Genomic DNA, 17,060 nt, shown 5'->3' with positions numbered 1-17,060 from the left:
ATTGGAATGAAAACTGACCTTTTCCAGTCCTGTGGCCACTGCTGAGTTTTCCAAATTTGCTGGCATATTGAGTGCAGCACTTTCACAGCATCATCTTTCAGGATTTGGAATAGCTTCACTGGAATTCCATCACCTCCATTAGCTTTGTTCATGGTGATGCTTTCTAAGGCCCACTTGACTTCACATTCCAGGATGTCTGGCTCTAGGTGAGTGATCACACCATCGTGATTATCTGGGTCGTGAAGATCTTTTTTGTACAGTTCTGTGTATTCTTGCCATCTCTTCTTAATATCTTCTGCTTCTGTTAGGTTCCTACCATTTCTGTCCTTTATCGAGCCCATCTTTGCATGAAATTTTCCTTTGGTATCTCTGATTTTCTTGAAGAGATCTCTAGTCTTTCCCATTCTGTTGTTTTCCTCTATTTCTTTGCATTGATCGCTGAAGAAGGCTTTCTTATCTCTTCTTGCTATTCTTTGGAACTCTCCATGCAGATGTTTATATCTTTCCTTTTCTCCTTTGCTTTTTGCTTCTCTTCTTTTCACAGCTATTTGTAAGGCCTCCTCAGACAGCCATTTTGCTTTTTTGCATTTCTTTTCCATGGGGATGGTCTTAATCCCTGTCTCCTGTACAATGTCACGAACCTCAGTCCATAGTTCATCAGGCACTCTATCTATCAGATCTAGTCCCTTAAATCTGTTTCTCACTTCCCCTGTATAATCATAAGGGATTTGATTTAGGTCATACCTGAATGGTCTAGTGGTTTTCCCTACTTTCTTCAATTTCAGTCTGAATTTGGCAATAAGGAGTTCGTGGTCTGAGCCACAGTCAGCTCCTGGTCTTGTTTTTGCTGACTGTATAGGGCTTCTCCATCTTTGGCTGCAAAGAATATAATCAATCTGATTTCGGTGTTGACCATCTGGTGATGTCCATGTATAGAGTCTTCTCTTGTGTTGTTGGAAGAGGATGTTTGTTATGACCAGTGCATTTTCTTGGCAAAACTCTATCAGTCTTTGCCCTGCTTTACTGCGTATTCCAAGGCCAAATTTGCCTCTTACTCCAGGTATTTCTTGACTTTCTACTTTTGCATTCCAGTCCCCTATAATGAAAAGGACATCTTTTTTGGGTGTTAGTTCTAAAAGGTCTTGTAGGTCTTCATAGAACCGTTCAACTTCAGCTTCTTCAGCATTACTGGTTGGGGCATAGACTTGGATTACTGTGATATTGAATGGTTTGCCTTGGAAACGAACAGAGATCATTCTGTCGTTTTTGAGATTGCATCCAGGTACTGCATTTCAGACTCTTTTGTTGACCATGATGGCTACTCCATTTCTTCTGAGGGATTCCTGCCTGCAGTAGTAGATATAATGGTCATCTGAATTAAATTCACCCATTCCAGTCCATTTCAGTTTGCTGATTCCTAGAATGTCGACATTCACTCTTGTCATCTCTTGTTTGAGCACTTCCAATTTGCCTTGATTCATGGAGCTGACATTCCAGGTTCCTATGCAATATTGCTCTTTACAACATCGGACCTTGCTTCTATCACCAGTCACATCCACAGCTGGGTATTCTTTTTGCTTTGGCTCCATCCCTTCATTCTTTCTAGAGTTATTTCTCCACGGGTCTCCAGTAGCATATTGAGCACCTACTGACCTGGGGAGTTTCTCTTTCAGTATCCTATCATTTTGCCTTTTCATACTGTTCATGGGGTTCTCAAGGCAAGAATACTGAAGTGGTTTGCCATTCCCTTCTCCATGGTTTGTTTTGCTGGCTAAGGCATTGTTCGTGTTTGATCGGCTGCTGAAGACATTATTTGCTCTGTTCCTCATTGTCATTTACAGAGATCCTCTTAGGGATTAAGAAAAATCTTAAAAAAGAAAATAAATATAAAATTTAATACATTTATTAAATGCTTAAAACCTCAGTTGCAAAGAATCTGTCTGCAGTGCAAGAGACACGAGTTCAATTCCTGGGTCGGGAAGATCCCCTGAAGAAGGAAGTGGCTACCATTCCAGTATTCTTGCCTGGAGAATCCCATGGACAGAGGAGCCTGGTGGGCAATAATCATGGGGTTGCAAGAGTTGGACACGACTTAGTGACTAAATGACGATGAAATGCTTAATGTGTTAGATGTTACTGTGTCTCCAAATTGAAGATGAAGAAACAGGCATCAGATCAGATCAGATCAGTCGCTCAGTCGTGTCCGACTCTTTGCGACCCCATGAATCGCAGCACGCCAGGCCTCCCTGTCCATCACCAACTCCTGGAGTTCACTGAGACTCACGTCCATCGAGTCAGTGATACCATCCAGCCATCTCATCCTCTGTCATCCCCTTCTCCTCCTGCCCCCAATCCCTCCCAGCATCAGAGTCTTTTCCAATGAGTCAACTCTTCGCATGAGGTGGCCAAAGTACTGGAGTTTCAGCTTTAGCATCATTCCTTCCAAAGAAATCCCAGGACTGATTTCCTTCAGAAAACAGGCATAGGAAAGTTAAATAAATTGCTTAAGATATCCTGTGATTGAGGGCAGGGCTGAGCTTGAGATGGTGTTGGGTTCGTATCTGTGCAATCTCTTCCTTCTCAAGTGAGTTCACTTTTCTGTCTCTTCTCACCTGAATACAGCTTAAATGTTGATGATATTCCCAAAGTTCCAGCCTGGAGCTTCTCTTCGGTTACATGGTTTCTGTGGACCGTCTTTCCCATGAGCCCTCAACTTGAGCGCACAGTTTCTGTCCCTATGGTTCCTGCACTTGAATCTCCATGTCGAATCTCTTTGTTTAAGCTCCAGGCCTGTTAAGCCGTGGCTGCCTCTTGGTCATTGTTACCTCAGCTATTTCATAGACGTTACAATATTAACATACCAAAACCAAATTCAGTATTGGGAACAATCCTGTTCCAGATATATTTCTGGAATTCCCTTTCTTGATAAATGGACCTCTCTTGTTGCCCAGACCAGGTGCTTGGGGTCTCCTTTCATTCTGCCTTCACTTTCATTTCTGACATCTGGGAGTCCTCAAGTATTGTTACATTTTCTTTGTTATTTTCTCTCCAGTCTGCTTCTGTATCCTCCTGCCACCTCTCACATCTTCATCTCTTGCTTTGATTATGGAGGAGACTTCTTGCTAGCTGCTGCCTCCTTCCTTCAACAGCTAGCTGCTGTTCTTCAGAATGTTGTCTGGGTGATCTCTCCACACCAGCATGAGCCTTGGCTTGCCCCTGGTAAAACTGCCCGTGGCTCGCAAGGGCCTCAGAGTGCAGCAGCATGCCCTGCTGTGGTCTGCTCGGCCTTCAACGCCCCTTTCCTCTGCTTCTTGTAGATTACCCTGGTGCGCTCTGTTCTTTCTGGCCTCCTATTTGTGGTCGTGCTATTTCAGTCCCCGAATGCACTTCCTTTTCTCTCTGCCTAATAACCTGCAGTTCGCATTCAGCTTTAGGTGGCAAGTCCTGATTCTAGTGGCATCTGTTTCCTTCTTCCCCTCTCCCTGTGCCCCAGCTGGCTTTGTTCTCTTACCTGTTCCTGTGCAGCCTGAACAACACTTCTATTGCAGTACTTCCACCAGTTTGTTCTGTGACTATTTCATTTTGACCTCCTCAGTTTTTCATGTGAGTCCCTGGCACAGGCCACGTGTAGCTGGTTATTTGTTGACTTTTTTCTAGGACAGTAGTTCTCGATCGGGGGATGCCTGGAGACTTTTGATCATTCTGCTAGTGGGTAGTGGCCAGGATGCTGCTAACCACCCTGCGGTGCACAGGACCGCCCCCACGTTATCCTGGGTGAAATGGCAGCGGTGCTGACGCTGAGCAGCCCTGCTCTAGCGGGAAGTGCACAACTTTCGAGTACTGAAGAAAAAGACATTCCATAGCAAAACCATGAAATTAAACTGGGAGTTCTCAAGTAATATCCGAAAATTTCATGTTGAGAAACTTAGTTTTCAGTGTCCGCTACTGTGGTTCTTTTGTGGCCTGTTCTTAATGTTTACTCGGAAGCTGTGTCTGGCAGGGCAGTGTTGAGGGGAACAGGTGCCCCTGACGAGCAGTGTGTAGTACTGAATACTTCTGCTACTGCTGAGTCACTTCAGTTGTGTCCGACTCTTAGCGACCCCATGGATTGCAGCCTACCAGGCTCCTCCGTCCATGGGATTTTCCAGGCAAGAGTACTGGAGTGGGGTGCCATTGCCTTCTCCTACTGAATACTTCAGTAACACAGTAAAGTGGGCACACAGTTGAGCCTGTGGAGAGGATTGTGGGATGAAGCTCTTCTTTTGACAGTTTTTTCATGTACTTTTTCATATTTTAAATGGCACCTGATAACAGGTGACTACCCAAACTTTTGAGATGTGGGAATAGGTGAGGTCCTTTTTAAGCTCTTAAAAAGATTTTAACGATAAGATTCTTAAAAGGCCAAATGTGATCAATTTTTTTGCCTTGTGTGTAGATTAGTAAATGATTAAAATTGTAATGCTAACCTACACACACACACACACTCACACACACACACACACACACACATACCCCCAGTGCACATGCGCACACACACACCCACAAGTGATAACCTCGTTCTCATGTGTCCATGTGCCTGCTACAGTGCCAGTGACACAGTCCAAGCTGACCATCAATAGGAAGTGCTCCTTTTGAGGGTCCCTGTAGCTGCAGTATGAATCAATGGGGTATAGAACCCAATCAACTAAATGTACAGTTTACATTTAATGAGTTAAAAATTTAGACACTGTCCAAGCTGACCATCAATAGGAAGTGCTCCTTGTGAGGGTCCCTGTAGCTGCAGTATGAATCAATGGGGTATAGAACCCAATCAACTAAATGTACAGTTTACATTTAATGAGTTAAAAATTTAGTGTAGCTATTAAATTAGGAGCAGCTACTAATATACTGGAAAATTAGAATGTTGAGGGATAAATTGTTGCTGACATTAAAACAATGAGAGTGACTTGCAAAATCAAGTAATAGGAAAATATCTACCATATTTAAACATTTTAGCATGTTTCTGGGCAAAGACAGAAGATATTACAGAAGAATGTTCTGATTTTTCTCTCCAGGATTTGCAGTTTATTTACTTACTTATTTATTTATTGGCTGTACTGGGTTTTCAGTGCTGCACGAGCTTTTCTCTAGTTGCAGCAGGGGAGTCTACTTTCTAGTTGAGATTCTCGGGCTTCTCACTGCGGTGGCTTCTCTTCAGAGCATGGGCTCTAGGGTGTGTGGCCTTAAGTTGTTGCAGCTGCCAGGCTGTAGAGCACAGGCTCAGTAGTTGTGGTGCATGACTTAGTTGCTCTGAGGCATGTGGGATCTTCCTGGACCAGGGATCAACCCATGTCTCCTGCATTGGAAGGTGGATTCATTACTACTAAGCCACCAGGGAAGCCCTAGTTTTGGCTCTTGATGTGAAGTCCTGTTTTATAATCTGGTGTTCAAAGCAAAAATTCTTATTTGGTACTTCAGAAATTTGAGTAGAAGGAAGTATAGGAAATGTTAGGAAAAAGACTCAGTGACTCATTCTAACATAGTTCCTGTTTGTTTGTTTTTTAATTCCAAAGGTAAATATTTGTTATGCTCTCAAGCATATTATTATTATATTATAATTATATTATATTGCATAACAGTTCTATCCACCATGCCATGATATTTCCCTCAATTATCAAGATAGCACAAAAACACAAATTAATAGAACATTCTGAAAAACAAGACATTAAAAGGGGAAAAAGTGCATAGGACTAGTTTCTTTTTTTTTTTGATGTGCAGTGAAAAGAGGATTTTATTTTATTGCCTTTATTTTTAATTAATTAATATATTTTAATTGGAGAATAATTACTTTATAGTATTGTGATGGTTTTTGCCATACAATCACATGAGTCAGTCACAGGTATACATGTGTCCTCCCCAATCCTGAACCCACCTCCTTCCCCACCCCATCCCTCTGGGTTGTCCCAGAGTACCAGTTTTTGGTGCCCTGCTTCATGCATCAAACTTTCACTAGCCATCTGTTTTACATATGGTAATACGTATGTTTCAATGCTATTCTCTCAAATCATCCCACCCTCGCTTTCTCCCGCTGAGTCCAAAAGTCTGTTCTTTACATCTGTGTCTCCTTTGCTGCCCTGAATATATGATCATCAGTACCATCTAAATTCCGTATATATCCGTTAATATACATTATTTGTCTTTCTGTTTCTGACTTATGTCAGTCTGTATATTAGGCTCTAGGTTCATCTACCTCATCAGAACTGACTCAAATGCATTCCTTTTTATAGCTGAGTAATAGTCCATTGTGTATATGTATCACAGCTTCCTTATCCATTTGTCTCCTGATGAAGATCTAGGTTGCTTCCATGTCCTGGCTATTGTACAGTGCTGCAGTGAACATTGGGGTACATGTGTCTCTCTCAGTTCTGGTTTCCTCGGGGTGTATGCCCAGCAGTGGGATTGGTGGGTCGTATGGCAGTTCTATTTCCAGTTTTTTTAAGGAATCTCCACACTGTTCTCCACAGTGTCTGTACCAGTTTGCCTTCCACCCAACAGTGTAAGAGGTTTCCCTTTTCTGCACACCCTCTTCAGCATTTATTGTTTGTAGACTTTTTGATCATAGCCATTCTGACCAACATGAGGTGATACCTCATTGTGGTTTTGGTTTGCATTTCTCTAATAATGAGTGATATTGAGCACTTTTCATGTGTTTATTAGCCATCTATGTGTCTTCTTTAGAGAAACGTCTGTTTTGGTCTTTTGCCCAACTTTTTGATTGGGTTGTTCATTTTTCTGGTATTGAGCTGCATGGGCTACTTGTGTATTTTGGAGATTAATTCTTTTTCAGTTGTTTCGTTTGCTATTATTTTCTCCCATTCTGAGAGTTGTCATTTCACCTTACTTACAGTTGCCTTTGTTGTGTAAAAGCTTTTAAGTTTAATTAGGTCCCATTTGTTTATTTTTGTTTTTATTTCCATTACTCTGGGAGGTGGATCATGGAGGATCTTGCTGTGATTTATGTTCGAGAGTGTTCTGCCTGTTTTCCTCTAAGAGTTTTTATAGTATCTGGTCTTAGATTTAGGTCTTTAATCCATTTTGAGTTTATTTTTGTGTGTGGTATTATGAAGTGTTCTAGTTTCATTCTTTTACACGTAGTTGACTGGTTTTCCCACGGTTGAAGAGACTGTTTTTTCTCCATTGTATATTTTTGCCTTCTTTTTCAAAGATAAGGTGTCCATAGGTATATGGATTTATCTCTGGATTTCCTATTTTGTTCCAGTGATATATATTTTTGTCTTTGTGCCAGAACCATACTATCGTGATGACTGTAGCAGGTGATGGCACCCCACTTCAGTACTCTTGCCTGGAAAATCCCATGGACGGAGGAGCCTGGTGGGCTGCAGTCCATGGGGTCGCTACAAGTCAGACACGACTGAGCGACTTCACTTTTACTTTTCACTTTCATGCACTGGAGGAGGAAATGGCAACCCACTCCAGAATTCTTGCCTGGAGAATCCCAGGGATGGGGGAGCCTGGTGGGCTGCTGGCTATGGGGTCACACAGAGTCGGACATGACTGAAGCGACTTAGCAGCAGCAGCAGTATAGCCTAAAGTCAGGAAGATTGATTCCACCAGTTCCGTTCCTCTTTCTCAATATTGCTTTGGCTATTTGGGGCCTTTTGTATTTCCATAAAAATTCTGAAATTATTTGTTCTAGTTATGTGAAAAATACCATTGGTAGTTTGATAGGGATTGCACTGAATCTATAGATTGCTTTAGGTAGTATACTCATTTTTACTATGTTGATTCTTCCAATTGAAGAACATGGTATATTTCTCCATCTATTTGTGTCATCTTTGATTTCTTTCATCAGTGTTTTATTCTGTATACTTGGTCTTTTGTTTCTTTAGGTAAATTTATTCTTGAGTATTTTATTTTTTTCATTGCAATAGTGAGTGGGATTGTTTCCTTAATTTCTCTGAGTTTTCATTGTTAGTATATAAGAATGCAAGCGATTTCTGTGTATTAATTTTATTAGCAGTTTCAAACTGGCCTCTGGAAAATATTTCATTGGAATTATATGGGAAAACTCAATTTTTCATCTTTATCCTTAGAGACTTTTTTGGTCAATTAAGTGGGTTACATCTGAAGAGGCAGTTTTAGAGAAAATTTGAGTTTTAACAAATAGTAAATTATTATTATACCCCACATTAAAATTCAGAATCAAAAGATTACTTTTTCCCCAGTAGGTGTTAAATGACTGATGGCATTCAGGTTCATGCTATTAATTCAGTTTTTGAGACTGACAAATGTGTGGCACATTTCTTTTAGTTTATTGAAGGAAGATTGAAATGTTTGTACTGGATTTGGTGGATTCTGTGAGATAGTGTCTGGCTTACAATTGGTTTAATCTCTTCTTTGGGTATATGGCTTGCTTAGTTTGGATTTTGTATCAAGAAAGAAGTTTAAGATACAGATATTATGTCTGCAAAGTTATTTCAATGAGTATAATCATAGGGGAGTAGAATAATAGGCGTGGTATAAATATGGATTTGAATAAACAATTCTCTAAAGTTAATTGCATTTCTCTTAATTTTTTTGTTTTCAGACAAATCCTACAGAGATTTTAGAGTATTCATCAGATAGTGAAGAAGATGACGGCTCTGAGAACGTCTTGCTCATTGATTCAGAATCCTCTCACAAATACCACATGGATTTTGGATCAGATGGAAGACAGGTCACAGAGAGACGAAAAAACCTGCGGGTAGAATCTACAGAGACCATTTTGCAGACACCCAAGAAACAGACAAAACTTCCCAAGACTCCGGAGACCATTTTGCAGACACCCAAGAAACAGACAAAACTTCCCAAGACTCCAGAAAGTTCAGCAAAAAGGAAGAAGCTTTTAAGGTTAAATACTTTATAAAACAGTTTTTCTTTTTCTAAGAAAATCCAAATACCTAAAATGTTAATTTAAAAATATCTATTTATTAAAAAAAAAATCTATTTATGTGGGAAGGAAGATTTATAGAATAGAATTGTAGTTCTGATGAGCAGTTATAGGGTCCTAATTTCTGGAGATGACTTATGGATTTGTTTATATAAGTTGAACATCCACTGTTTCAATCATAACCAGCTTATGTAACTGTTTTCCTTAATGGAGACTGGTTGGTTGGGTTTATCAAATTTTATTTAGTAACCATGTTCCAAGTGCTGTGTTTGACAGTTAATACAAGTAAATGACTGTTCTTGTTTTTGAGTGAGTTATATCTAAAGAGGGAAATAGAAATATAGAGTATTGAGATTGCTTTTGTGATTGTAGTTGGCGAGAGCAAGGATTCACAGGCCTGATACTGGCTGGTGTGTGTGTGAAGAACCATAGAAGCTAGGCTACAGAGGGCCAGCAGAATGTGTGCAGGAGCACAGTAGAGTGTGTAAATGCACTAATGAAGAATACGGTTTGGGATCTGTTGAGGCTGTGTACTTCACGGAGGGCAAGTACAGCACACACCAAGGAGAGCCCAGTGATGGTGTTAGTGTTGGGTCAGTGGGGGAGGAGGCAAGGAGCTTGAGTTCTGGAAAGCAGTGTCACCTCTGCTAGAAGCTGCAGTTCAAAGCAGGAAAGGGGCAGGCACACGTTTGATCAGGCTTGATTGGGATCCAGTGTCTAAAAGAGATCCCAGAGGAAAAATGTGAGATGAGTTAGAAAATAATAGAGAAGACCCAGTGGAGACAGAGGTTAGGAATAATCGCTGTCCATATCCAGGGATGCAAATGGGAGAAGGAGACCTGTTTTGAATAAAGGAGCAGAGGGGAGACTAGAAGAATGTGACTGATCCAGTGCGATGGATATAGTCTGGTGATATGTCGATGCCTGTTCACTGTTGTTGTTTTTGACATAAAGTAAGACAGAATGCCTCATGCCCAGAGTGAAGAAGTTATTAAATACCCTTAAATGAGAATGATGTCGTAGTCTATTGAGAAAACAGGAAAGGAATCTAATTAAAGGGATTCAAATATCCTTTGCTCATGACTGAAGCAACTCCAGCAATATGCAAATAGTTGATTTCTTCTTGTGATTTCTAAGTGATAACTGAGAGATGTCTGTTTTGTGGTTATTCTTTCAGAGTTACTGTGTTGAAATACTAAGAGTGTGATTGGTGTGATTAGGGCTGTCTGTCTCAGGCATCAGACTGGAAGACTCTCTGTTGACACTAGGAGGAGCTTTACTGAACTTCCTGAAGGCCCATGGTTGCTGCCCGGAGCAGGTTTGCTGACCTGGTTCAGAAGCAGGGGAAAGGTCACATGTTCGGCTCATAGGCTGTTCTGTTTAGAGCATCATGTTTTCAGTTGAGAAAATCTCTTAACTAGTTGTCTAGTAATGATGAAAGAAAGACTTGTTGAAGTGAACTTTTATGAAAATGCTGTGGATACAGACATCTTGATAATCTTCACAGGGAAGGGTCACAAGCCATTGTCACAGAAGTTCAGCTGGGGATGGGGTGGGGGGCAGTCTGTGGAAAATGAAACTGCAGTGAGGAAAAAGGTGGGTGTAGCACAAATGTAGCACAAATAAAATATTTATAAATGCGATTAAAAGGATTCTTTTCTTTTTTTTAAACCTCATAAGGACTAGCTAGCAAGGATCCAGTTAAGTAGTTGGCATTTCAAGGCTGGAGAACATTGGCCCTCTCTCTTGTGATTTGTCCGACAGGGAAATGTTAATTCAGCGTCTTTGGGCCTTCTTCCTTGTTTGTTTATTTTTTAAAAGTTATTTATGTATTTATTCATGGTGGTACCGGGTCCTGTTGCTCCATGTGGGCTCTCTCTACTTGCGTGGAGTGCGGGCTACTCTTTGTCGTGGTGCACAGGCTTCTTGTTGCAGTGGCTTCTCTTGTCGTGGAGCACGGGCTCTAGGAGCACTGTCCTCGGTAGTTGCGGCCTGTGGGCCCTGGAGGGTGGGTACAGTAGCTGTGGCACACAGACTCAGTTGTTCCTTGGCATGTGGAATCTTCCCGGACCAGGGATCAAACCCATGTCCCCTATGTTGGGAAGTGGGCTCTTATCCACTGAGCTACAAGGGAAGTCCTGTTTTTATTTTTGTTGATGCATGGCACTGTTTAAGGCATAACTAATGAAAGGCAATCTAGCACTGCTTTGATATTTTAGTTAGGTTGTCAATAATAAGGCCATATTTCACCAGTCTTACGGTCAGGTGTTTTTGTTTTTTTTTTTGCAGTGCTTGCTATATTTGACAGAAAGCAAAACTTGAAGATATTATATAGTATGTTTATTTAAATTATTTTCTCTTTACCTGATTTCTTCACCTGGTAGAGTGTATTAAAAGTATGTGGTGATTCTTTTTCTGGAAATTAGTTAGAATGCTTTTGAATCTTTCTCTTTTTCATTTCACATTTTGTATAAGTGTTTAGCCTTGTTGAATTGATGCCAATCTATTTTTGGTACCAATTATTGGTACCAATTATTTTATATAAAAGGTAATTGGACTGTCTTAACTTGCCTGTGAAATCCCATGGATGGAGGAGCCTGGTGTGCTACAGTCCACGGGGTCGCAAAGAGTTGGACACGTCTGAGTGACTTCACTTTCACTTGAAAACTTTCATGCATTGGAGAAGGAAATGGCAACCCACTCCAGTGTTCTTGCCTGGAGCATTCCAGGGACGGGGGAGCCTGATGGACTGCCATCTATGGGGTTGCACAGAGTTGGACACCACTGATTTGACTTAGCAGCAGCAGCAGCAACTTGCTTAGTGAATTTATGAGATCCTCACCATAGACCCCACCCTGGCTCAGCAACATGCAGTTTGCATGTTGGAGCAGAGAATTTGGATCCAGTATTTAGCACTTCAACTTCTAAAACTTTCACTGGAAGGACTAGCCCCCCAAACACCTGGCTCTAAAAGCCAAAAGGGCTTGTGTCTATGAGACCCACCAGATTCTCAGTTCAGTCGCTCAGTTGTGTTCAATGCTTTGCAACCCCATGGACTGCAGCATGCCAGGCTTCCCTGTCCATCACCAACTCCCGGAGCCTACTCAAACTCATGTACATCCAGTTGGTCCTGCCACCAGACTTTAGCAGAGATATAGTTCTTAATGAACTTACCAAGACTCCCTGTGGCTATTCCTCTAGGGCTCAGCCCACAGTGAGCTGACAAAAACATCTCCCATTCTTTCTCCCAAAGAGGCCTATTTGCATATGATAAAAGCTGTTGCCTGAGGGTCAGTTCAGTTCAGTTGCTCAGTGTCCAACTCTTTGTGACCCCGTGGACTGCAGCACACCAGGCTTCCCTGTCCATCACCAGCTCCTAGAGCTTGTTCAAACTCATGTCCATCGAATTGGTCATGCCATCCGATCATCTCATCCTCTGTCGTCCCCTTCTCCTCCTGCCTTCAATCTTTCCCAGCATCAGGGTCTTTCCCAATGAGTCAGTTCTTCACATCAGGTGGCCAAAGTATTGGAGTTTCAGCTTCAGCATCAGTCCTTCCAATGAATATTCAGGACTGATTTCCTTTAGGATGGACTGGTTGGATCTCCTTGCAGTCAAAGGGGCTCTCAAGACTCTTCTCCAGCACCACAGTTCAAAAGCATCAATTCTTCTGTTTTCAGCTTTCTTTATAGTCCAGCTCTCACATCTATACATGACTACTGGAAAAACCATAACTTTGAGTAGACAGACCTTTGTTGGCAAAGTAAGGTCTCTACTTTTTAATATGCTGTCTACCTACAAGACCTTCTAGACCTAACACCCCCCAAAAAATGTCCTTTTCATCATAGGGGACTGGAATGCAAAAGTAGGAAGTCAAGAAATACCTGGAGTAACAGGCAAATTTGGCCTTGGAGTACAAAACGAAGTAGGGCAAAAGCTAACAGAGTTTTGCCAAGAGAATGCACTGACCATAGCAAACACCTTCTTCCAACAACACAAGAGAAGACGCTACACATGGACATCACCAGATGGTCAACACCAAAATCAGATTGATTATATTCTTTGCAGCCAAAGATGGAGAAGCTCTATACAGTCAGCAAAAACAAGACCAGGAGCTGACTGTGGCTTAGATCATGTACTCCTTATTGCCAAATTCAGACTTGAAGAAAGTAGGGAAAACCACTAGACCATTCAGGTGTGACCTAAATCAAATCCCTTATGATTATACAGTGGAAGTGACAAATAGATTCAAGGGATTAGATCTGATAGACTGAGTGTCTGAAGAACTATGGATGGAGGTTTGTGACATTGTACAGGAGGCAGTGATCAAGAGCATCCCCAAGAAAAATAAATGCAAAAAGGCAAAATCGTTGTCTGAGGACGCCTTGCAAATAGCTGAGAAAAGAAGAGAAGTGAAAGGCAAAGGAGAAAAGGAAAGATATACCCATTTGAATGCAGAGTTACAGAATAGCAAGGAGAGATAAGAAAGCCTTCCTCAATGACCAATACAAAGAAATAGAGAAAACCAATAAAATGGGAAAGACTAGAGATCTCTTCAAGAAAATTAGACATACCAAGGGAACATTTCATGCAAAGATGGGCACCATAAAGGACAGAAATGGTATGGACCTAACAGAAGCAGAAGATATGGAGGTGGCAAGAATAAACAGAAGAGCTATACAAAAAACAGCTTTATGACCCAGATAGCCACGATGGTGTGATCACTCACCTAGAGCCAGACATACTGTAATGCAAATCAAGTAGGCCTTAGGAAGCATCACTATGGACAAAGCTGGTGGAAGTGATGGAATTCCAGTTGAACTATTTCAAATCCTAAAAGATGATGCTGTGAAAGTGCTGTACTCAATATGCCAGCAAATTTGAAAAACTCACCAGTGGCCACAGGACTGGAAAAGGTCAGTTTTCATTCCAATCCCTAAGAAAGTGAAGTCATTCAGTCATGTCTGACTCTTTGCAATCCCATAAACTGTAGCCTACCAGGCTCCTCTGTCCATGGGATTTTCCAGGCAATAGTACTGAAGTGGATTGCCATTTCCTTCTCCAGGGGATCTTTCCAACCCAGGGCTCCAACCCTGGTCTCCCGCTTTGCCAAAGAATGCTCAAACTACTGCACAATTACCTGAGGATCAGGTTCTAATTTATCACACATCTTGGCTGCTGACTGCCATTCTCCTTGGATACATGGGAGGCCAGCAGGTGCCGTCTTCTCACTCTCTCTCCACATCGCTGTGGGTTGATGATGTCTCCTAGAAGAGGCTTGTGCACATGTCTGGCATTTTAGCTTTTGTGACTGCCACCCAGAGGACATACCTTGATTGCCTATGTCTGATGGCCAGCAGGACTGGCGTTTGCGGATTGAGCAGGACAGTAGCAAATAAAGAAGCAGTTCTTATCTGGCTATCCCCAAAGGGCTCAACACAGAGGGAGTGCACGGAATTGCCCAGCTCCCTGTATTTCCCTGCAGAAGTTTACTTGTGTTCTTTAAAAGGTGTTGACTGAGATTCTGCCTTTGGGACACTGATGGGTCTTGGCACACTCTCAACTTCCAGGACACTGAGAACAAAGACGACATCTTGGATGTTCACAAAAATTTGCGGGAACCAAGAACTCAGGCCTGGCTGAACAATAAGGTTGTTCTCCTAAACACATAGAGTCAAACAAAATGAAAAAATAAGAGAAATACATTAAAAAAAAGAAAACAATAGAAAACTCTGGAAACAGACAGAGGCATAAATGATTTGCCTGAAAAGAGTTCAAAAATAATAGTCCTAAGGATGCTCACTGAGGTCAAGAGAATAATGCAATAGCAAAGTGAAAATTTTAAGAGATAGAAGATATAAGAAAGTACCAAATAGAAGCCACAAAGCTGAAGAATGCAATAATTTCATTGAAAAACTGAGTGGAGGGTTTCAACGGCAGTGTAGATCCAGTGGAAGAATGAATCTGTGAACTCAAAAACAGGGCAGGAGAGTTCATCCAAACAGAGAACCAGAAAGAGAGAGGAATGAAAAAGACTGAAGATATCTTCAGGGACTTGAGATACCATTAAGTGGGCCAGTATTTCATTGTAGGGGTCTCAGAAGGAGAAGAGAGAAGCAGGCAGAAAGTTCATTCAAAGAAATAATGCCTGAAACTTACCTATGATGGGTAAAGAAACAAACATCTAGATCCAGGAAGTCTAGAAAATTCTTAGTAAGTTGAATCCAAACAGACCCATGTCAAAACATATAATGAAATTATCAAAAGTTAAGGTAAATCATTGTAAAAACAGCAAGGGAACATCAGTGTCTTATGTACCAGGAAACCAAAGTAAAACTATGAGTAGATTTTTAGCACAGCATTGGCAAACAAGAAGTGTGTGGCATGATATATCTAGTGTACTGAAGGGGAAAAAATGCCAACGTAGAATACTGTACCCAGCAAAATTGTCCTTCAGAGTTGAACAAGAGATGAAGCAAAAAAATTGAAGAAGTACATCTATTACACTAATCTAGCCTTACAGTAGGAGAAGGCAATGGCAACCCACTCCAGTACTGGGAAATCTGATGGACGGAGCAGCCTGGTAGGCTACAGTCCATAGGGTCACGAAGAGTCAGACACAACTGAGCAACTTCACTTTCACTTTTCACTTTCATGAACTGGAGAAGGAAATGGCAACCCACTCCAGTGTTCTCGCCTGGAGAATCCCAGGGATGGGAGCCTCGTGGGCCGCCGTCTATGGGGTCTCAGAGAGTCGGACGCGACTGACGTGACTTAGCAGCAGCAGCAGCCTTACAGTAAGTGCTAAGGGAGTTCCTCAAACTGAAAAGAGGGATGTTAAAAGTAATGGGAAACATGTCAGAATAAATCTCACTGGTAAATGTAAATATATCGTTATATTCACAATATTCTAATTCTGTTATAGTGGTGAGTAAATCACCTCTAAATATAGTATGAAAAAAAATTAAAGACAAAAATATTTAAAATTACTGTAACTACAGTGCTTTGTTTGGAGAAGGTGATGGCACCCCACTCTAGTACTCTTGCCTGGAAAATCCCATGGACGGAGAAGCCTGGAAGGCTGCAGTTCATGGGGTCACTGAGGGTCGGATACGACTGAGCGACTTCACTTTCACTTTTCACTTTCATGCATTGGAGAAGGAAATGGCAACCCACTCCAGTATTCTTGCCTGGAGAATTCCAGGGACAGGGGAGCCTGATGGGCTGCCGTCTATGGGGTCACACAGAGTTGGACGAGACTGAAGCGACTTAGCAGCAGTAGCAGCAGCACAGTGCTTTGTTAATGGATACATAAGATAAAAGCATGTAAATTGTACCATCAAAAACATAAAATGTCAGAGTGGGATAAAGTAAATGTATAGAATTCTGGTAAGCATTTGAACCTAAGTTGTTATCAGCTTCAAGTAGACTGCTTTAAATACCAGACATATTATATAGCCTCATGGTAACCACAGAGTGAAAAACCTATAATAGATAACAAAGTTAAAGAGAAAGGAATCAAAACATACCATAGAGAAAAATCAACAAATTGAAATGAAAGGGACAAAGAGAAGACAAAAGGAACAAAGGGTTACAGAAAACCAGAAAGCAATGAACAAAATGGTGACAATAAATCCGTATTTATCAGTAATTACTTTTGGTGTAAATGGACTAAATTCTCCAATCAAAAGACAAAGAGTAGCTGAATGGATTTTTTAAAGAAAAGTCCAACCAAATGCCGCTTGTAAGAAACTTCACCTTTAAGTAGAGAGAAAGAGACTGAATGTGAAGGGATGGAAAAAAATATTCCATGAAAATGGAAACCTAAAGAAAGAGGGGTAGCTCTACTTGTACCATACTGTATAGGCTTTGAACCCAGAACTATAACAAGAGGCAAGGGAAATCATTTCATAATGATGAAGTCAGCAGTGCACGAACAACCTAACTGCACTTCAAAGAATCATATTAAGAAGAACAACTAGGCCCAAAGTTAGTAGAAGAAATAGTAAAAATCAGTAGGGAAATATATGATATAGATTGAAAAGACAATTGAAAAGATTTGTAGAAATGATTAATGTTTTGAAAAGCTAAACAAAATAGACACACACTTACCTAGATACAAGAAAAAAGGAG

General features: G+C 41.2%; 1 protein-coding gene across 5 annotated transcripts in view; it reads left to right on the top strand.

Annotated features, from left to right (window-relative positions):
* Positions 1 to 17,060, top strand: part of SPIDR (scaffold protein involved in DNA repair) — a 275,902-nt gene that overhangs the window by 88,204 nt on the left and 170,638 nt on the right. For all 5 annotated transcript variants that reach the window (XM_027560936.1, XM_027560940.1, XM_027560937.1 and 2 more), the window contains one exon: positions 8,588 to 8,889. In XM_027560936.1, coding sequence (XP_027416737.1) covers positions 8,588 to 8,889 — 302 coding nt within the window. The remainder of the gene's footprint in view (positions 1 to 8,587; positions 8,890 to 17,060) is intronic.

The sequence above is a fragment of the Bos indicus x Bos taurus genome, chromosome 14, assembly GCF_003369695.1.
Source record: "Bos indicus x Bos taurus breed Angus x Brahman F1 hybrid chromosome 14, Bos_hybrid_MaternalHap_v2.0, whole genome shotgun sequence".
Taxonomy (NCBI): Eukaryota; Metazoa; Chordata; class Mammalia; order Artiodactyla; family Bovidae; genus Bos; species Bos indicus x Bos taurus.
This window is presented reverse-complemented; position numbering and strand designations above follow the sequence as displayed.